At 35.7% G+C, this 23,672-nt stretch overlaps 1 protein-coding gene across 1 annotated transcript in view; it reads left to right on the top strand.

Annotated features, from left to right (window-relative positions):
• Nucleotides 1-23,672, top strand: part of LOC129954068 (uncharacterized) — a 157,431-nt gene that overhangs the window by 44,434 nt on the left and 89,325 nt on the right. The window contains exons 4-5 of the mRNA XM_056067719.1: nt 4,450-4,647; nt 21,919-22,033. Of these exons, the coding sequence (XP_055923694.1) occupies nt 4,450-4,647; nt 21,919-22,033 (313 nt within the window). The remainder of the gene's footprint in view (nt 1-4,449; nt 4,648-21,918; nt 22,034-23,672) is intronic.

The raw sequence follows: 23,672 nt of genomic DNA, 5'->3' as shown, positions 1-23,672 counted from the left end.
AACCAATCCAGTTGACTCTGAGATTGAATATGATATCACAGCTATTACTGATATTGGTATAATTTGCTTAACAGAAAATGAAATTCTCGCTATCCTGGCCAACCTGCGATATTTTTTAAAAACTGCAGATTTTGCTTATCAAAACCACTTCAAACAATTTTCAATTTATCGCTTAGCAACGGTGTTTTTCTTGATGTTTGGAAGAGTTCATACATTACACCCATTCATAAATCACGATCAAAACAAGCAATTGAAAACTACAGGCCAATCGCGAAAATTCAATTGATCCCTAAAGTTTTTTAACCTTGGGTAAAAACTAAAATGTATGATGCAGTTAAAAACCATATCTCACCCTTTCAACGTGGATTTGTTAGTGGAAAATCCACTGCTACAAATCTTACGTTGTTTACAAATTTTTGTATAAACGCAATTGAAAAAAAGAAGCCAAGTGAATGTCATTTATACTGATTTTTCAAAGGCATTTGTTAGGGTAAGCAATGAATTATTATTGAACAAACTCAAATCGTTAGGTTTTCATTCTCAGATATTTGACTGGATTAAGAATTATCTGTTAAATAGAACTCAAATCATTGAAATCGGATCCATGAAATTAGTGCCAATTTCAAATTACTCCGGGGTTCCCCGAGGTAGTCACCTGGGTCCTCTATTGTTTTTACTTTTCGTAAACTACTTACCGAAATTTATTTTAGATTCACAGTGTTTGATTTTCGCAGATGACGTGAAGATATACAGGCTCATAAATTCAATCTCTGACTGTAAACAGCTCCAAGATGATTTAAAAGAACTATCTAAATGGTGCCTTTTAAATGATTTTGGATTGAATATCAATAAATGTTGTGTTCTCATGCTTACTAGATCTTTCAATCCTATTATCTTTGACTATAGTTTATCTGCGAGTGTCTGGCAAAGAGTTTTTAACCATAAATATTTGGGAGTTGTATTCGATTCCAAACTGGATTTTAGAATGCATGTAGATAACATCGTGTCAAGAGGTAATTCTATGCTTGGATTTTTGTTAAGTAATTCTAGCGAATTTAAATGTCCTTATACAATTTATTCTCTTTTTATAAGTTTTGTTCGACCTATTCTAGAATATTGTTGTGTAGTCTGGTCTCCCTACTACAAAAACTTTTCCAATAGAATAGAAAGGATTCATAAAAGGTTTACGAAGTATTCTCTTATGAAACTTCATTGAACCCTGCCCTTATCAGCATATAAATCTCGGTGCGCGTTGATAGATATAAAACCTCTTGAGATTAGGAGAACCTATTTCTTGATTTCGTGGTACCCGTGGCATGATGGTTAGTGCGTTGGACTGTCATGCTAGAGGTCTTGGGTTCGATCCCTGCCTATGCCATCTAAAGTCTTTTCACGGGTACTGCCTCTTGCGAGGAATTGACAAATTCTCCAAGAGTAACTATTGTCATGAAAAAGTGCTTTCTCAAAATTAGCCGTTCGGAGTCGGCATATAAACTGTAGGTCCCCTCCATTCCTGACAACATTACTCGCACACAGGAATGGTTGAGAGTTGTAAGTCACTAGGCCTTTGTTCTCAACGGACTGTCGCGCCACCCAATTTATTTATTTTATTTCTTGATTTCACTTGCAAGAGACTTTTTAATTAGTCATATTGATTGTTCGGAATTACGTGAACTATTTATCAAACATACTCCAGCTCGTCGTTTGAGGGTTAATCATTTTTTCTTTACAACCCAACACTCGACTAAATACGGACTTAATGAGCCTATTACAAAAGCTTGCCTACTTTTTAACAAATATGCCGATATAATCGAACTTGAAGTTTCAAAACATGTATTCAAACAAAAAGTTATGAATTATATTAAAATTAATTAGATTCATTTTGTAAATACTAGAAGATATAATGTATTCTTTAAAACATGATCAATACTATAGTTATTCGTTTTTATTATTATTTTTATCATTAGGGAAATATGTCTAAGAAAGTAGTTTGTACTTATAGACGAATAAATAAGTAAACAAAAGAAACGGATCCGAACTGTCCAACAATCTCACTTTTTCTGAGCTTAACTTCATACGTTTTGATGTTCAGTATTCGTGAAGGGAACTATGTTCTTTACAGGACAAGAGTCTTCCCAATGGTGACGGTTTGGGAGAAATTTACAGATGCTAATTCGACCATGAGGTAACGATAGTTGCCAGGCTTTCGTCCACATGAATACTTCTGAAGAAGCAGGCAAAGTGAGATTTCTTTGATGACGGTTTTCAAAGATGATAAGGTCGCATACGAGTTAGTCCCATAAGTCCCGGAATCTCGATGTTTCGATATTTGAGGACTTCTTTCCCGATGTCCAATATCACTCCGTGGTCTTTCATAAAATCAACGCCGATATATCTGCTACCAGATGTACGTGAGAGAATTCCGTCGAAAACTTTGCTTTCTAATAGGTTTTTCTGTTCGTCGAACCGCTCTAGGACGTTTTTTACTCCTGTCCCACTTTAGCCGCGTTTGGGTTAGTTCGCCCTTTACTCCTACTTCTTAACACAAAATAGTTCAATCACTGATCAGTGTTTTTATTTCAATAAGTTTTAATCCCACTTCTGACACCAATGTAAGTTTAGGCTTGGTCCGATAGTTAAAAATTATTTACACAGTGTTTACTACTGTAAATAAAACGGTTGCTACGTACTTATTCTGTTATAACACGGTATTAGAGTTAATGAGATCACGTGTGTATTCACATTACATTGCTCAGCCATTACTTGACGAATGTTGGTTTTTAAGTGCTTTAGAGTTAAAGGTTTATAGGATGAGAAATTACGCAGCCAGAAAATATCTCTTGCAATAAAGCCATATTCACTCGAATTTTTTCACCGTGTCACCGGCATGTTGAAATCACATATTTTCCAGATCGTATTCTTATACAATTTTCATTCAGAATACTTACCAATGATTTCCGGCTTCCGGCATTTAGGAGGTGCTTTATGGCTGAAACACATACACGCTTCAGCTTCGGCTTCGTCTCCGTTACGTTAGGCCCGCTTCGAGGTTGCTTTGAATTACATTTCTATTATTTCATCCCTCCAAAGAGCAAATATTTTGTTTGTTGACATTTTTTTACTGCTGATGAGCTGTCAGACAAAGCAAATGTTCATAAAATTGAACTAGAGCTTCCGTTTGGAGTCACATTACGTTACATTACATTCTTTTCCTTACGATTGTCAAACAAAACGTGAGGTCGAAGCTACATTGTGATAGCATGCATTGAATTCCTATGGCTGAACTCGTAAACGTCAGGCGATGCCGAAGCTGAAGCGTGTATGTGATTCAGCCATTATTCTCACAGCAGGTTGCTTCAAAGTTATAATTCAGTTCAGCTGCCTCAGCTACGTCGGCTGTGTCAGCCGCTGTTGGAAACTCAAGGAACCATAGAATTTAAAATTTACCTGTTAAGTATACTCATAAGCAACTAAATTTGCTAACCTGATATACTGCATACTCTTCCGTTGCTGTTGAGTCGGTCCAATACTGGGCAGTTGATTTTTGAATGTCGAAGCTTGCACTTGCATCATTAATTTTTGTATTTCACAAAGTCGATAACTTAGCTTAAAATGGTCTCTAATTTTCTAATTTGAAACTGAGATTAAACTTACTTTTTTTTTAAGGATGTTAAGGTATTGAGCTAAAAATTCGATGTAGTAAAGATGGTTCCACATTCCAAGCGTGGAGCGTCGTCATTTTGGATGATAAATATAATCGGTATTTAAAGCAAAGATTTGTACGCTTTCCAAATTTCTTGAAGGTAATTGCCTTCTGTGCGTTAAAATACCAGATTGGCGCTATTTAATAATCCATAGCTGAAACAAAATGACTTAAATATTTTTTTGCTCAAAATGTTTTTCTTACACGTATCTACTTGAACTCTGAGTTGAATAAGTCTCATTGTTTTCTTCTGATTTCAAGATTAAAAAGCAAATTAGCCGATCGTTTATGCAATGAAAAGCACTTCTATATTTAGCTCTTCATTGTAAAGTTTTTGATCTAGAATTAAATTCTGTTAAATATTCAGATAAAATTCCATAATTTACAAAACCTTACTTTAGAAATCTAAAATTGAATATATTTTTTTTTTAAATCGAAATTTTGAAACTGTCATTTTAAAAAAGTTATAAGAATTCCATGATGTGTTCTTATTGTACAATCACAAATTTTTCCCCCAATCATATGTTCAATGGTACGTAAATTGAGAATGCACTACAAGTATGAACAGTGTTTCCGCTGATGATTAATTTGTTTACTTTATGTTTATAATACATTCCTGTCGTGAAATTTGGATGGTTTCTTGTTAATTATTGTGTATTTAGAAGGTGCGCTCCTGATGGGATATTATAAAATCATTTTGTGAATAGTATTTTAACATTAAATAATACAAACATTTTTTATTCAAGGTTGCCTTGGAAACAGTTCGATGTGAGGAGTTGCAGTTAGAACTGTCTGCTGCCATGAAATCAAAATTATCTCATCATCAAACAATGCAATTTTCTAATCCTCCACCAACATCTACAAACGCATCCGTTAAATGGGCTCCAGCAGTGAACGAAGATCAAAATTTGGAGGTAGAATCTATAATGGCAAAAATTGAACAAGTAAGCTTCATTCGTTTCGATCATATAACAATATTTTTTTGTTAGAATTGTAGGCACGTGACACATTTTTGTTTTTCACAAATAATAAACACCTAAAATTTAATATCTGGCTTTTTCACAAACCAATTTGTCTTTCTTTTCAATCGTTTCAAAACAAATAAAGAGAAAAAAGGCAAAAAAAAAGAGAAATGAAGATAGCCCCTACGTTAAAAAAGAACCTGACTTTAATTATTCTGACGCAATTTTTGCATAGCGGTAAAGTTTAATGACGGATTTGTATAGAACAGTTAAACAACAATCATTTTTTACTATGAGAGGGGGGTCTACCTCCCCCCGTTTAGGCGGTAGGGGCAATTTAAAAAGAAAAAAAAAAACAAATGTATAAGTCCGGGTGTGCAATAAAATCTGGTGGCAAAAACAAACTTTTCGAAAAGCTATCTCGAACCGAAAAAAAACTCAAGAATTTTGTTACAAAACAGTTATCCAAAATAAAATCATTTTGCAACTAACGAACAGCTGTAGTGCACACACATACATTATTAACGTATCAAAGCAATACAAGCCGTACACGGCAAAGCAACTAAAGGGTTGGCTAGAACGACTGGGAGAAAGGACGACTTGGAATAAAAGCGTATAGCTCGCTGTCTGTCCCACAAAAATTATCAGTACATGTCATATGGGAGAGCTTTTTCTTGCAAATGATGTGAGTCAGTGCTTTTATTTCCTTTTTACCAACTGAAAAAGAAAATTCAACTGCTGACTTACGTATAAATTGTTGTTGTAATTACGCTTCGACGAGCGTACATCCCCACGACCTTTACCATGCGCAGCAAAGGCAGAGAGAAAAAAACTAAACGAGAGAACCAACTTCGACGGTTGCTCTCTTTTTTCCAACAAGCTGCGATTTGCACATAAACATGCATATCACTATTAACTCCATATAAAAAAATGTGGGGAACAAATACTTATGCAAGAAGATGTGCATACTCCCCACACATGATAAATTGCGAACACCTTTGAAAAATGGCGGATGAAGTCAGCTGTTCAGATTTGTTCAAAGAAAATTCAAAATAGTGAATGAACAATTTTTGGGTACTTTGATTGTGTTCGTTTGGGAGTAATATGATTCAAATATGAAGTAAAATTAACGTTCCATCTCTTGAATGCCTCCGCTGACGTCTTGAAAAGGCCTTTAAGGAAACACATTTTTCCCCCTCTCTCGCAAACAAACTTCATTCACCGAAAAAACTAACGCTGTCAACGTTTCGAAGAAAAATCATGCAGGTGCAATGCAATGAGGGAAAAGAGAGCATCCATCAAATCCCAGGAGTTATTATGCTGACTTAGTGGCTTGACCAATATTGCAACTGGCAAACCTTGGTTTCATTATTAAATAAATGTAAATTAGTTTAAGTTCTGCTTTGCTGTTGATGTGTTTTTTTTTAAACTAAATAAATATACAAAAAATTAATTGGCGCCCAACCGATGTGGCTCGAGAAAAAATTAAAGCAAGCATAAGTCGACGTCAAGAACCTCGCCGCGTATGTAAAGTAACAAAAGAATAAGACGACGCCTCGTTTGTGAAAAACAATAATGATAAAGTGTAAGCCGAGGGAGATCTGCCTCGCCGCGTGTGTTAGTGTGTGAAAAAACTCTCTGAAAAACTGTAGCCCACGAAGGAGTGTGTTACCAATACCATTAGTAGCTACAAAAGCAAAGAGGAGGAATGTTGATCATACCAGCGAAGGAGAAAGTACTCATGGTGTTTTGCTGTAAGACATATCTTATAAAAAATTTAAATCTACATTAATAACAATTAAATCTTAAAATTATTAAATTAAAACAATTACAAATTCAAACAAAACACATTTTTGAAATAATAATAATTTTTAATTTACGGTGTTAAGAAAATAAACTTTTCGAAATAATAATAATTTCTAATACAAATCAACATATTTAAACAAAAAAAAATAAATATATATTTATAGGAAAAAATAATACAAATTACCGTTAAGCTTAAACTCAGTTATCCTTTTACAATTTAATTTTCACAACCATTGAAATCTAGTGATTATTTTCCACACTTTCTTAACAAATTTATATATCTATATAAATATCTATAAAATACCAGACGTGGTAAGAAGAATTCTCTGGCCAGTCAGGTGAATTCAGTTCTTGGCAGAAAAGTTTTGATAGGATACTTAAGATTTATGAACACTTAAAAGGATCTGCAAAATATTACGGAATTATTAACGTAAAAAGAAATAAAGTCGTTGATCATGCAGGCCACGTCTTAGAATCAAATAATATACCATTAAATTGGTAAAACATCTCCATATGTTTAACTCTGCATTACGCAGATAAACGGGATTTAGGTACCTTAGAGTACCAACTAACATCCCTTGTCCAAGACAACTCCTCCATTCAAGACTTCTTTCACATCTTTCACTGATTCTTAACAAAATATCTTCAGTCAGGAAGCCTTAAATCTATTAATGCACGCATATAGGAAAAAAGCCTTAGACACGTTTGTCAGAGGATTGAAGGGTGATTTGCCTAGACTCCTAGGCATACGAGATTCCTCAGATTGACCGCAAGCTTTACACTTGTGTCTGAAGCTCGAAAATCAACATTTTCGAACACAATATGCAGCTGCAACAAACAATAATTCTAGGAAAACACATAAATTACCACCTCCAGTTCTACATAGACGTCTAAATAATAACTACCCCCAATTTCAACAACAGTTCTATCCCGCATTAGTTCAACAACCTACAAATTGGACCTACCCATAAGGCTTCAATAATTTTAAATCGCGACCGTTAGTACCACAAAGACCCTTAAAACCTTCTTTTGGACTCAGTCGTCCACAGTTGCAGAACAATCGTCCACAGATGCAATATGCACAAAGAACCCAACAACCTTATGCGAATCCCAATCGCCAACAAATGCAGTATGTTCCAAAGCCTCAACCGGCACCAGTACCGATGGACACAACAACAATAATTACACTATTAACTATATGAATCAACCTTTGGAAAAAATTTGGCCATCAGCAATTAAAAGAACAGTACACCCCAACAAAATGCAAAGGAATTTCCATTTGGAAACCATGAACGAAGTAAAACCTGAAAACAACAATATGAAGATCAGCAATACGACCAGACTCTTCAAGAATACACTGATTCACTTTCTCAAGAACATGAAAATTCCCTTCCACAATCAAATACAGATTTCGCAAACGAACAGTATAATATGGAATAACATGATATTCAGTTTTTAGATTAAGCTGTTCCTCTCTTCCATACTTCGAATGTAAAACGAAGGGTGGAACAATAATACAAATCCTAATTGACACCGGGTCAAATACAAATTACATTCAACCTTGTTTCGTATCTAAACCACGTATAAACGAAAAACCATTTTACGTTAATTAATAGGAGGAAATACCAAAATTACACAACATATTTTTCTAAATCTTTTTGGCCTCAATGACATAAAAATCGAATTTTTCTTAATGCCTGAGTTAAAATCTTTTCATGCCATTATAGGGAATGAGAGCCTCTCGGCTATAATCCATATAAAAGACAACTTCGTGATTATAAATAATTCGGTTAAAGTTAAAATCAAACAACTAGTCGCACAATCAGCTAATACGATTAACATCAGTACTAATCACATGTCTATTAAACAAAAAACAGATATCCAAAACTAAATAAACAAATACCCCACTTTATTCGATGACCCAAATAATAATTTTTTTTGCACCACTGTCGTAAGGGGAGAAATTAGAACTACCATAGATTCTCCTGTGTATTCTAAATTTTACCCATAGCCAATGGAACTGAAAGAAGAGGTTGAAAACCAAAGACGTTCAGGATCGCCTTACAATTCACCGGTGTGGATTGTACCAAAAAAGGCTGATGCTTCCGGAAAAAAAATACAGACTAGTAATAGATTATCGAAAATTGAATTCAATTACAATAGCTGACCAATACCCAGTTCCAGAGATAAATGACGTTTTATCCAATTTAGGAAAGAATAACTGGTTCACAGTTCTTGATTTAAAAAGCGAGTTTCAACAGATTCCCTTAAAGGAATCGAATATGGAAAAAACTGCTTTTTCAATTAATTATGGTAAATACCAGTTCACTAGGTTGCCTTTCGGCCTAAAAAAGGCACCCTTTATATTTCAGAGGGCTCTTGATCATATCCTACGTGACCACATTGGCAAACAATGCTACGTGTACATTGATGACATTATTATCTTCAGTCAGGACGAGGGAAACTCATCTTGAAAATATCCTAAAAGTCTTTAAAACCTTAAATGATGCTCATATGAAAGTCCAGCACAACAAGTGCGACTTCTTTAAACAGGCAAAAAACAAAGACATCAAAACAAATCTGGATAAAGTAATCGCTATAAAGAATTTTCCGCCTCCAACAAGGAACTACGTTCTTTTCTTTGCCTGTGAGGCTACTACCGCCGCTTCATTCGATACTACGCGAAATTAGCTAAGCCTCTGGTATCCCTTTTAAGAGGGGAGGATAGCCGTGTTTCAAAAAACACTTCAAATAAAAAACCAATTCACCTCGACGGATATGCAATAGAAGCATTCAATAAATTAAAAAATCCTTGGTTTTCGATGATGTAATACTAACATATCCTGATTTTAAAAGTCCTTTTAAGCTTACAACAGATGCCTCGAATCACGCCATAGGCGCCGCCGTGCTATCACAAAAGGAAAAGCCTATTACCTTTATTTCTAGGACATTAAGTAAAGCTGAGGAAAACTATGCCACTAACGAGAATGAGATGCTTGGCATCGTATGGGGATTGGGCTCTCTCAGGAATTACCTATACGGTTCGGAAAAAATTGTTATCCTTACAGACCACCATTCGCTCACTGGTGCGCTTAACACAAAGAATAACAACAGCAAACTCAAGAGATGGAAAGCATCTTTAGAAGAGTTCAACTATGAACTAAACCATACACCAGGAAGAACAAACATCGTCGCGGATGCACTTTCCGCAAATAACCCAAATCAACTCCCTAACACCTATGATTCATAGTGACGAATCATTGTCGCATGGTTTAATTTATAGCGTAGAATCCCCAATAAACTGGTTTTTAAGACCAAATTTTACTCCAAGAATGTACACCATCTAGCCAAAATTTTTTAATTATATTTCCGACCTATCATAGACACACTATAATTGAACCTATTTATACCGAATCAAATCTGATACAAATTCTAAAAAACCATCTTAACCCATCAGTAACAAATGGAATAAAAACAGGCGAACATATAATGGGTTCAGTACAAAACATATACAGAGAACATTTTGGCTCTTATAACATCCGATTTACTCAGATTCAAGTTCAGGACATAGAGAAGGAACAGGATCAAGACCATTTGGTTATGGATGAGCATAATCGCGCTCACAGAAACCAAAAAGAAAATAGGATTCAAATATTGGAAATTTACTTTTTCCCTTCCCTTAGTAAAAAATTTACGAAGCTTTATCTCATCTGTAAACAGAAAAAATACGACAGGCATCTAAACAAAGTTCCCATTGTTCAAATGGTAGACATGTGCATTCAAGAGGACACAAGCGTCCACAAGGTGGGGAGAGGTATTTAAACTAAGGCACCTCTCCTTATCCAGACCGCAACGGAGGAATTCCCGAGATGGAATCAACGGTGGAGTCTACAGTTCCAGTAAGGTTGAACTACTTAGTGAACACCTTATAGGGCTTCTTCGACTTATTCGGAGCCCAGGCCTATAAGGAGCGGTTTCATCCGGCTCCCCGTCCTTGGAGTTAAACTTGAGATCTGGCCCTCCAGGTTGGGGGTTGTGCCGTCGGGGATGACTTCCTGTCAAGAGAAGAGAACACAACACCTTTAGTTAACTTTAGTTGCGAAGCACCAACAAACCTCGGATACGGACGGATTTACTGTTGACAACCAATGCAAACGAATTAAGGACAACGAACTTCGGATATGCACGTTTAATGTTAGGTCCCTTAATAGACCACGTGCGGCCGAAGAATAAGCGAAGGCCCTAGACCGCTATAAAGCAGACATCACCGCCATCCAGGAAATACGATGGGATGGGCCGGGCAAAAAGAGGATGAGAACCTGCGATATTTACTATGGTGACTGCTACCACGAAAACCAACAGCGCTTATTTGGATGCGGCTTCGGCATTGGAGCCAGACTTAGACAAGAAATTTTGAGCTATAGGTGCATCAATAAGCGCCTCATGAACATACGCATCAAGGATAAATTCGGCAACATTAGCCTGATATGCGCGCACGCCGCCACAGAAGAAAAAGACGACAACACCAAAGATATGTTCTTCGAGCTCCTATACAAAACATATGAGCAGTGTCCTAGCTACGATATTAGAATAGTCCTGAGCCATCTTAATGTCAAGCTAGGAAGGGAAGACATCTTTGGTTTAATAATCGGGAAGAACACCTTGCACGACAACACTTCCGAACACGGATTCAGGCTCATAGATTTTGCTGTTGGGCGAAATGTCATGTTAGCCAGTACGCTTTTTTCACACCTCAACATCCACAAAGGAACTTGGACTTCTCCAGATCAATCTACCGTCAACCAGATTGGCCATATTGCGATCGACGCCAGACACGCTTCCAGCATCATGGATGTACGAACTTTCCGAGGAGATAACACTGACTCGGACCACTACCTCATTGTAGCGAAGGTAGCACTTCGGATTTCCAGACCCAAGGCAAAACAGGGAGGTGCTAGGAGAAGGTACAACGTCGAACGGCTACAATCGAAAGAGATCGCCAAATTCTTTTCCGACCGAGTTACAAGTAACCTCTCTCGAAGTTCTCTGCCGCCAACACAATGTATCGAAAACCAGTGGTAACATTGCCAAGATGCAATCAGAGAAGCCTCCTCTGATGTGCTGGGTTACAAACAGTCACCAATAATGAACCCCTGGTTTGATGAGGAATGTCGGCAGGCAAATGCAGCCAAACAACAGGCACGCAAAGCGGCGCTGCATAAAAGGACGAGAGCTGCTCGTGAGCTCTATGAGCAGAAGAGGCGAGAGGAGCGCCTACTTCTCAGAAGGAAAAAGAGAGGGCATGAGAAGCGTTCGGTCGAAGATGTTGAGAGGTATAAAAAGCAGGAATGAAGTTCGAAAGTTTTATGAACAGGTGAAATAAAATTCACAGATACATAAACCTAGAACCGAAGGCTGCAAAGACGAAAGTGGAACCATCAAAGTGGAACCGCAGTCAATGCTGAGGATATAAAAAGACCACTTTTGCAGACTGTATAACGGCGACGAAGAACTGAATTGCGCTGTCAGGCAGGATGATACATTCAATAAGGACGACGATAGCCAACAATCCCGTCCTCCCGACTTAGACGATTTAAAGATTGCCATATCTAAGTTGAAGTCTAATAAAGCCACTGGAGCGGATGGCTTGAATGCCGAGCTCTTTAAAGCAGCTGGAGATAAGTTGGTTAGGAGCATGCACCAACTTATCTGTGAGATATGGTCGGAAGAAAGCATGCCCGATGAATGGAACCTCAGTATTGTTTGCCCGATCCTGAAAAAAGGAGATACTCTAAACTGCACCAACTATAGAGGAATCAGACTACTTAACATCGCCTATAAAATTTTCACTGCCGTAATATGTGAACGTCCAAAGCCCATCGTCAACAACCTGATAGGCCCTTATCAGTGTGGTTTTAGACCAGGAAAGGCCACAGTTGATCAAATGTTCACATTACGGTAGATCCTGGAAAAAACCCAAGAACACCAAATAGACACCCACCATCTTTTCATCGATATGACCGCATATGACAGCATTTACAGGGACAAGCTGTAAAGAGCCATGTCTTGTTTTGGCATCCCTGCCAAACACGTCTGTTTGTGCAGGATGACCATGGAGAATTCACGCTGCTCCATAAAGGTTGGAAACAACTTAACAGAACCTTTCGATGTCAAAAAAGGTCAACACTAGAGTCATTTTCTTTCAAAAATCTGTCCAATTACTAGCATATGCTGATGACATTGACATAATCGGAAGAACTCAGCGTGATGTCAATGGGGCTTTTATGAGTATTGAGGCAGAGGCATCAAAAATAGGTTTAACTGTTAATGAGGGCAAAACAAAGTACATGTGGTCGTCAAGAAAGGACATACAATACTGACGTCTTGGTCAAAACGTCACAATCGACAGACGTAACTTTGAGGTAGTCAAGGACTTCGTCTACCTAGACTCCGCTGTAAACGCATGGAAACCAATGCTCCGGCCCGGAAAGTCTTCGAATCCGCACCCACAGGACAGCGAAGTAGAGTAAGACCTCGGATCAGGTGGCACGCACAAGTGGAAGGTGACCTCATCCAACTTGGAGCGCGAAACTGTAGACATCTAGCTAGGGACCGAGCTAGATGGAGAAGTTTGTTGGTTGAAGGGAAACTGGTTATTACAGCTATAGATAAATTTACTAAATATGCCATCACAAAATAAATAAATTCAAAATCTATGGAAAGTATAAGGCAATCAATAAGAGATATTATCTTTGGGTTCGGAACACCAAAGTAAACATTTTTGACCACGAAAAATCATTTAATTCAGCATCAATTCTATTCATGCTTAAAAACGAATTCGGAATCAATGTTTTTACCACACCTCCCTACACAAGCACATCTAATGGTCAAATAGAGAGATTCCATTCAACTCTCGCTGAGATTATGCGATGTCTAAAAGCTGACCAAATTTACGAATCCTTTGCGGAACTCTAAGAAGCAGCTGTTAATGCATATAACCTTTCTGTACATTCTGTAACAAACAAGAAGCAAATCGATTTATTTTTTAGCAGCAGCACGGAAAATGCAGCACAATTCAAAGATGCACACTTAAAAAATATTGTTAAGTTAAAGTCTAAACAAGAAGCCGATGAAACATACCATAATAAGAAAAGGCTTGATTTAAAAGACCACTACCCTGGAGATATCATCTATGTCAAAGTTAATAAACGATTAGGTTCCAAGCTTTCAACTCGATATAAGAAAGAAAAAGTAAAGGAAAATAAGTCCACAAATGTTGTAACCCTATCAGGCAGAGTCATTCACAAATCAAATATTAGAAACTAATTCCCATTTCCTATTCTTTTCTTCTATCCAACAGATACCTGCTTAACCTTATCAAAGGATCCTTTAACATCTTAGACTACTCCAATTCCCCGAAAATCATCCTAAATAATGGCCATACAAAAAATCTCAGAGAATAATATAAAACTTATACATACAATAGAACTTACTACCTATGAAAACTTTGTCTCCGAAGCACATCCCCTTATCTTTAAACGAATTCCCAGAACCAATCCTTTCTTCCCAATAATCCAGCACGAAATACAACAAATCTTAGATATAATTAGGAGTTTAAAAATTAACAGATCAAAATAGAGATGGCAGAGTAGATTACGTCAGGTAATCTACTCGGTAAACTACGTGTAGTTAATTGGATAAACTACACGTTTGATTTGTTTCATTTACTACCCTACATTTGTTACGTGTGCTACCTTCGCAAAAAACGTTAAATTTCAAAATTAATTAAAAAAAAACGAGTGAATAAGTAACGACTAACGAGTGAAAAACACTGAACTATTCATAAGAACCAAATATCTTGCGTAAATGAACTAAATCTAGTAATTCGAAGTTTTATGAAAGAAAAAAGGAAGTTTAATAATCATCTGTTTTATTTTTGTCGTTTATTTTAAGAGTATAGTGTATTCGAAGACGAGAGATAGTTTTTCACACTAACAAAGTTATCTTTTAGATGCAATTTGTCAATTTGGTGGTTGAATGGACATTTCAAACTACGTTTTGACGTCTACCGCTACGTCTGCTACATTTAACTACGTTAACTACATTTAATTACATTAACTACCTCATTTATGTAGCAGACGTAGCAAATGTAGCAAATAAAAAAAATTGCATTTCTGCCATCTCTGCAAAACGATTGCTAGATTTCATAGGAACCGGATGGAAGTGGATTGCCGGTACACGGGACCACGATGATTTTAAAATACTTAGAAATAAGAAAAACAATTTAATTGAAAATAATAACGAACAAATAGTAATAAACGAAGAGTATAAAAATCGAATCAATACACTTACTAATATAACAAATGAAATTGTAAACACGATTAAAAAAGATAGTATAATTGAATACCAATATAATGTTGTTTTATTATTAAAGATTAAAATCATAAAAGAAGAGCTTACAAATATTGTATATGCAATTGAACTTGCAAAAGAAAATGTTATACATTTTAATATATTATCAAGAAATAAAGTCATTCATAAGTAAAATAGACAAAGAAATGTTGACTTACGCAAATTTTGAACAAGTAATAGAGTTTGCAAATGTAAAAATTGCCTCTGATTCTAAAAATTTGCTTTATATTATAAGCATTCCTAAAACGTTTAAAGAAATGTACAAAAAATTAACACTTATACCAATTAAAAAGAAAAATGGATTAATAAATAAAATAGCACAAGGTAATATTTTAAAAAACGAAAAACATACCTATGGATTATAAAATAATTGTAAAGAAATAGAAGAAATATCTCTTTGTAAGAAAACAGATTTATTAGATATAAGTTACGATAATTGTATAATTGGATTATTAGAAACCAAAGTTGCGTCTTGTAATTCTACAAATAGCCAGCATATTGACAAGGTCAAAAATATCGCCAGGTCTAGTCGTCCTCAACCAATTTAATGGAACAATAGAAGTCAAAAATAAAGGATGTCCCAAAATCAACGCAAGATTTGAATTTGCCGCCATTTGTGCAGTGAAGTGTTGGCAACCCTGAAAAAAAAGCAATTTGACAGCTAACAGTATAGGGTTATTAAAAGTGGAACGTTACACGATATAACAACGTGTCTTCATTATTAAATAATATTTCAAAAATAGTGAAAGCTTGGCGGCTGCAGTTCGACAAATTTCATACAAAATATGGTCGGAATAGTGTTTTAACTTCGTCAACTGTGAAGAGATTAATTGAAAAATTCTTGGATACTGGATCCGTTTGAGACGCCAAATACTGGTCGTCCAAAAACAAGCCGTTCAAATGTGAATGTCGAAGCAGTGCGTGAGAGTGTTGCTGACAATCCAGCAACCTCAATTCGACGTCGTGGACAAGAATTGCAAATTTCAAGAACCTCTCTACAGCGTATACTCACCAAAGATCTGTGTCTTCATGCTTACAAAATTCAATTAGCACAACAATTGAAGCCTTATGCTAGTCAAGTAGTAACTGTTACTGGTGCTCGATATCGCGACATGATTACACAGTTCTTTCTGCCAAAATTGGATGATATTGATGTGTCCAATATGTGGTTTCAACAAGACGGTGCCACATGTCATACAGCCCGTGAAACAATTCAATTACTGCATGAGACATTTCCAGGTCGTGTACTCTCTCGTTTCGGTGATCAAAATTGGCCTCCTAGATCGTGTGATTTAACACCATTAGACTTCTTTTTATGGGGTTATTTGAAATCACAAGTCTATGTCAACAAGCCCACAACCACCCGTGCATTAAAGGAGGAGATTCAACGCTGCATCAACGAAATTCAGCCACATTTATGCAGAATGGTCATGGAAAATTTCAACAAAATGGTGCGCATGTGCATGCAAAGCCGTGAAGGCCATTTGTCCGATGTGTTATTCCATACATAACCTTATCCTATGTACTTTGCGAGTCAATAAAAATATAATTATCAAAAGACTAAAAACGGCGTTTTCTATTTAATTCAAATCTTGCGTTAATTTTGGGACACCCTTTATAACCCGAACGCTTAATGGAAACTATGTCATCAAATTCAGTAATGAAACGATATTCATCAATAACCAATAGTACACTTCAAAAGAAATCATAAATATCCAACCCCTACCACCAACATTGCACCCAACAGCAGTCGAAGAGGTGCTTTCACTCCAACTAATGAAAGAACTGAATACAAGAAATACGCAGCATTTTAGAAAGATTGAACTTGAAAAAAAGTACACCAGATAAAAACTTACGTGATAATTGCAGCCGTAATTCTCATATTAATATTCACACAATATAATTCCAGAAAAGCAAACAATAACCCAAAAAAATATCCCAGCATCTTTAATATCATGTAACGTGTGAACGCATTACTTTAAGAAGGGAGGAGTTAACGCAAACAAAGTTCATTCATCGAAGGAACTAACGCTGTCAACATATCCGAGAAAACTCATGCAGGTGCAATGTAATGATGAAAAAGAGAGCAGCCAACAAATCCCACGATTCATTATGCTGACTTAGCGGCTTGACCAATATTGCAACTGGCAAACCTAGGTTTCATTATTTTTAAGAGAATAAATGTAAATTAGTTTGAGTTCTACTTTGCTCAAATAAAGATGTTTTTTTTTTAAACTAAATAAATATAAAAAAATTTAACTGTAACTCTTTTGAAATCCACTGAAATTTTTTAAAAGCATTGCTTTTATGTCAATCTAGTAGTATCCGTGGCATTATGTTTAGTACGTTGGTCTGTCATGCGAGAGGTCTTGGGTTCGATTGCTGACTGTACCACCTTAAGTTTTATTCACTGGTATTGCCTCTTGCGAGGAAGTGACAAATTCTCTAAGGGTAATTTTTGTCACGAAAAAGTGCCTTCTCAAATTAGATGTTTGGATTCGGCATATAAACAAAACTCGCACACAGGAATGGTTGAAAGTCGTAAGTCACTAGGCCCTGGTTCTCTACGGACTGTTGTGCCACCTAATTTATTTCTTTATTGCTTTTCTATGGCCTTTCTTGCCTGACCTATAAATTTCGATTTAACAACATAATACACATTTTCTGACCTTGATTATTGTATGTTAATAATGTTGGAAATATGTTGTCTACATTGTTTAAAAATATTTGAATATCAGTTCAGTTCTTCAGTTCTTCCATCAAAGGTTGAAAATCTTTAAACGTGTTTTAGTGGGTTGTGTTCTAAGACTCTTAGCGAACTATTACAGCTTTTTTGTAACATACTTAAATTATTATTGATATAACCATGTAAGTATTTGCTTCTGCTGCTTTTAATGCATGTTCATGATGTATTCTTCTATTTCATCCTTTGATGGTATGTAATATTATTGATTTTCCTTTCTGAATACTTGTAATGTCTTTTGAAATTTCTTCATAAATCGAACTCGTTGGGGCTTTCCAATTCGATAAAATATACCTCGTAAAGTTATTCTTCTTTTAGGTTTCACTTTTCTTCACTTTTCTTTTCGATACATTTTTCGTCTTTGGATTTTGTAGTATAGGTCATATTCATTGACTTGAACTACTAAAACGATTCCTTTGAAGGAGATTCAATTTTAACTTGAATTCTTTCGCAAAATATCGATTTTTGATTTTATACTTTCGCACAGAAAAAGTAAAGTTGTTTCTTTAATTTTTTTTTCTATTTGTTCACCAAACTTTTTTAAGTTGTAAAAGTTAACTTTGCAATCACGAGTTACGAGTTTCTTATTTATCTTTTATTGTCACTTCATAACTGTTGGTTTTCACACAATCACGAGTTGGTAGAAAGTATTTTAGTTTTCACTAATGTTTTGCGAAAAAAAAATCGTTAAGGTGGTTCGATCACTGGATTACCATTTTTTTATATGATTTACACTCATATATCTGAGTGGTAATACCAAACAAATTAGTTTTATCTGTTCTCCACCGGTAAAGAGAAAATAAAACACAAAGTCTTAAGTTTTAAAAAATCGTCACTTTACTTATGAAACTTGAGATCCCATACCACTGGTGGGGAAAAATCTTCAGTTTATACGTTGAGATGTCGATAAGGTTTGAATCTGAGGAGATCGAACTATCCCTTTTTATACAACTCAAATCTAACACACCTAATCTTAATTTGTCTGTGGATGATGAAATCTTAAAAGAATAGTACAAATAAAATAATTCTTGTAAACATGCACAAGTGAGCTCTGATATTATTATACGGGTATATACCTAACACACTGTTTCTTTCCAAAAAGTGAAAAAAAAAAACAAAAATCTATTGCCTATATTCAAATATGCACATCAACCCAACTATGTAGAATATTCAAAATTTGACATCAATGTACATATGAAGAGAGGCCAACAGTAATGTGAAAATATTTGTGAACCTATTCAGATGAGCGGCAGTGTAAGTATTGAGAAAATAAATTTGAATTATTTTAGAAAAATCTTAAATCAAATCCTCCAAAAAAAGTACATAGTTCCATACATATGAATATATTAAATATATCCTAGACAACACAGAAGAAAAAAATCATAAACAAACATATTATTGCTTTTTTTCCCTTACTCCCTTGATTTCTTACGAGAGTGAAAATAATACAACAAACTCTTTTCCTCAACTTTGTTTTCGATTTAACATCTGTAGTCTCCACAACAATTTTCAGTACCCCCAGCGCCGCCTGTCAAACTTCAATGAACTAAAAATTCATGTTCTATAAGAGTATTATATTTTTTATATAGAGCTAATATATTTATTTTATATTTTTTATATAGAGCTAACGTTGGCAACAACTGATATTTGTTTACATTCGTGTAATTTATTTGGCAGTAAAGAGCTACTACACACATACAAATATTGGAACTTATGAGAACAAATATAATATACTCCTCTCATTCCCACTCTTGATTTCAATATTTTATGTTTCCAGTCGCTGTTAGGTTCAACACTTATTTTTCGTACAGGCAGCAATACTATTCATCATCTTTACTTCACAAGTTATACTTTTCTTAAAATTTTACCACCGAAATGTTGTTATTAATTCTTTTTCGCAATCAATCCATGAGTACATCAAACCAATTTTCATGTTTTATTATTGATTCAATAATTAGTAATACTGACTTAGGACATACATAAGTAAATTTGTTATATTGTACTAAACAAAATGTTTCAAAAAGCTAGGATTACACATCCCCTCACGATCATCCCTTTTTAATAAATTCTAGACAAAAGTCCAGCATCATTGATGTCCGAACTTTCTGAGGAGCTAACATCGAGTTGGACCAATACCTCGTTGTAGCCAAGGTAATACTTCGGGTTTCCATACCCAACGCAAAAGTTATAACGTAGAACAGCTACAATCGCAAGAGATCTCTAAATCCTTTTCCGACCACGTTACAAGTTACCTCTGTCAAGGTTTTTTTCCGCCAACACAATTTATTAAAAACCAGTGGCAACATTGCCAAGATGTAATCAGAGATGCCGTCTCTGATGTGTTGGGTTTCAAGAAACCACCAACAACGAACACCTGGTTTTATAAGCAATGTCAGCAGGCAAATGCAGCCAAACAACAGGCACGTAAAGCGGCCGGTGCTGCATTAAAGGACGAGAGTTGCCCATGAGCTCTATGAGCAGAGAAGGCGAAAGGAACACGGACTTTCTAGAAGGAATAAGAAAGGGCATGAGAAGCTTGCGTTCGAAGATGTCGAGAGGTTTAAAAGCAGGAATGAAGTTCGAAAGTTTTATGAACAGGTGAAACGAAATTCACAGGTACATAAACCTAGAACCGAAGACTGCAAAGACGAAAGTAACATCATAGTGGAACCACAGTCCATGCTAAGGATATGGAAGGACCACTTCTGCAGACTGTATAGCGGCGATGACGAACAGAATTCCGCTGTCACGCAGGATAATGATCCATTCAACATAGACGACGAAAACCAACAATCCCGTCCTAACGACTAAGACGAAGTAAAGATTGTCGTATTTAAGCTGAATTCTAATAAAGCCGCTGGAGCAGATGGCTTGAATGCAGAGCTCTTTAAAACAGTTGGAGATAAGTTGGTTAGGACCATGCAGCAACTTATATGTACAAAATTGTATCAAGAAAGCATGCCCGATGAATGGAACATTAGTATTGTTTGCCCGATCCTGAAAAAAAGGAGATACTCTAAACTGCACCAACTATTGAGGAATCAGTCTACTTAACATTGTGCTACAAAATCTTCTCCGCCGTACTATGTGAACGTTCAAAGCCCATTGTCAAGAACCTGATAGGTCCTTATCAATGTGGTTTTAGACCAGGAAAGTGCACAGTCGATCAAATATTCACATTACGGCAGATCCTGGAATAAACCCAAGAACACCACATTGACACCAACCATCTTTTCATCAATTTCAAGACAGCATATGACAGCATCTCCAGGGATGAGCTGTTCCCATGTCTTGTTTTGGCATCCCAGCCAAACACGTCCGTTTGTGCAGGATGACCATTGAGAATTCACGCTGCTCCATAAAGGTTGGAAACAACTTAACAGAACCTTTCGATATCAAAAAAGGTTTTAGACAAGGTGATGCGATGTCATGCTATTTTTTAACATCGTACACACGTCAACACTAGAAGCACTATCTTTCAAAAGTATGTCTAATTACTAGCATACGCTGATGGCATTGACATAATCGGAATAATTCAGCGTGATGTCAGTGGGGCTTTTGTGAGTATTGAGGCAGAGGCAGCAAAAATGGGTTTAACGGTTAATGAGGTACATGGTGTTGTCAAGAAAGGACCTACAACACCAACGTCTTTGTCAAAACGTCACCATGGACAGCCGTTACTTGCAGATAGTCAAGGACTTCATCTACCTAGGCTCCGCTGTAAACGCAGAAAACAACACCAGCGCTGAAATCCAACGAAGAATAACTCTTGCTAACTGTTGTTTCTTTGGACTAAGAAAGCAATTGCGTGATAAAGTCCTTATAGCATATACCCGTCCTGCTATACGGTGCAAAATCATGGACTACTATAGAAGGGGAGTGGAGATGGAACGACGAGCTGTACATCCTGAGTGATGTGGACTTAGCAAGAAGGGTAAAAGTCCAACGACTAAGATGGCTAGGTCACGAAACTGGAGACATCTAGCTGGGGACCGAAATAGATAGAGAAGTTTGTTGGGTGAGGCCCTAGTTCACACAGGACTGTAGCGCCACCTTAATTTTTTAAGTAAGTAAGACAAAAGTCAATTCACAACCTTTTGTTCACGTCTGAAATATCTCTACAAAAGATTATTGTAAAATAAAATTGCAAGTCTATGGTAAAGAAATATCTTGGTGCAGATGTTTTTCGTTTGTTATCAAAAATTTTACTTATAACGTTTTGTAAACTGTATACTTACAACATATATATGTTTTAATTCATTAATATAAAACAAAATCTATTTTCTTGTCAGGATAATAGAGTTTTAGCTGAGCTTGAGGAACCAAGAACATCTGGGATAACGTTGGATTCTAACTCGCACTTTACATCCATGGGGACCACTGACTACAAGACTTTTTCAAAGAATGGTAATTGATTAATGTTTTGTGAACTTATATATAGAATAAAAAAGTGCTTTTAATAAATAAATACTATTTTAGCGGAGAAATATCTAAGTACTAAACAATACTTTCATCAACTCCCCAAAGAGAGTTATTGTAATTGATCCGATCTAAATATTTAAAAATGTCGTTGCTCTACATTTCAAGGTCCTAAGAATCAAAACCAAATTCTTAGAGAGATGTCTGTGTGAGCGGAGTACGTACGTTCGTACGACCGTACATTCGAGACATATTTTTGTGACTTCGACTTCAAATACATTTTTTTTAATAACATCGAAAGATGTCTTGCTTAAAAGCTTTTGGTAGTAAATGGGGCTTACATACAACCCCCAATTAAGCATTGGCTATCACATCGGTAATAAGATCGATTTTAATGTACGGTGTGGCAGTATGGTGGACTGTTTTAGAAGCGTGTTCCAGGCTGAACTCTTGGCGAAGAAGTCTTGCCCTGGCTCAAAGAAAACGTGATATCAACATCTGGTATCCGTATTCTCTCAGATAGTCAGTCCGCTATTAAATCTCTGGACTCTGTCTCTACAAACTCTATAAGAGTCCATAACTGTCGATCATTTTTAATGGAGATAACACACCAGTTTAATATTCACCCTTGCTGGGTGCTGAGCCATAGAGACATTCCAGCACAGACAAATTCGTGCAAAATTTCGAACTCGAAATTGTAATCAAACATGATATTAAGATGGAGGAGAGGTAAAAAAAGTGGGTCCCGCGATTCCGTCTGTCTGTCTGTCCACGGTCCTACAGTCTAAATCATTGGGTCGATTGAGTTCAAGCTTGGAAGTTAGGATTTAAAAAAAAAAAAAATTTTTAAGATCAAAACTAACATTGCACCCATACATTATTTGGTCAAAAAACGAAAATTCGAATTTTCTCCAAAGCAAACCTCTAAAATTAAATTTTTTTGAACTTGGCTTCTTTTAGTAAGAATAAACATATTTTTCATTGCTCCGGAAAGGTAGCATTTTTTTTTAAATTTTCTCAGCAACTATAAACCAATTTCAATAATTTTTTTTGAACGAGCTCTTAACAATATTTGATTATCAAAAGCTCAATTTTTTTTGGTTGGATTTTTAAAAAAATATTAAATTTTTTTAATTCTATATCTGAAAACGGGTCAACATTTTCTAACGATATTCAAATGTAGAGAGAATATTTACAATCACAAAACAACTGCATACCAATAACATTTTTAGAACAAAACAAACAATTATATGTAAAAAATTAATTTAAAAAAAAAACGAAAAAGTGCATTATTTTAACAATATTTTAATAGCATTCCTACCTTTTATCTAAATTAATGCATTTGGTACATATTTATGTATTTTTATAACTATTGTAAATACCAACGATGGCCGTGTAGCGCCACGGCATGCATCGGATCAACGAATATGATATATTAATTCAACAATCTATTTCAAATTGCCTATTAAGAAGTATTATCTTGGTACCTTTGTATATATGATTTAAAAATATTATTCTTTTAGAATAAGGTTGTTTCACACATATTTTACTTGTTTTCACTTGTATAAAAGTATAAATACTTAGACAAGTTATGGAAAGGGGCCAGAAAGAATATATGTATTTTTTA

This window comes from Eupeodes corollae, chromosome 1 (genome assembly GCF_945859685.1).
Source record: "Eupeodes corollae chromosome 1, idEupCoro1.1, whole genome shotgun sequence".
Taxonomy (NCBI): Eukaryota; Metazoa; Arthropoda; class Insecta; order Diptera; family Syrphidae; genus Eupeodes; species Eupeodes corollae.
The sequence above is the reverse complement of the archived record's forward strand: the minus strand, read 5'-3'. Positions and strand labels throughout refer to the sequence as shown.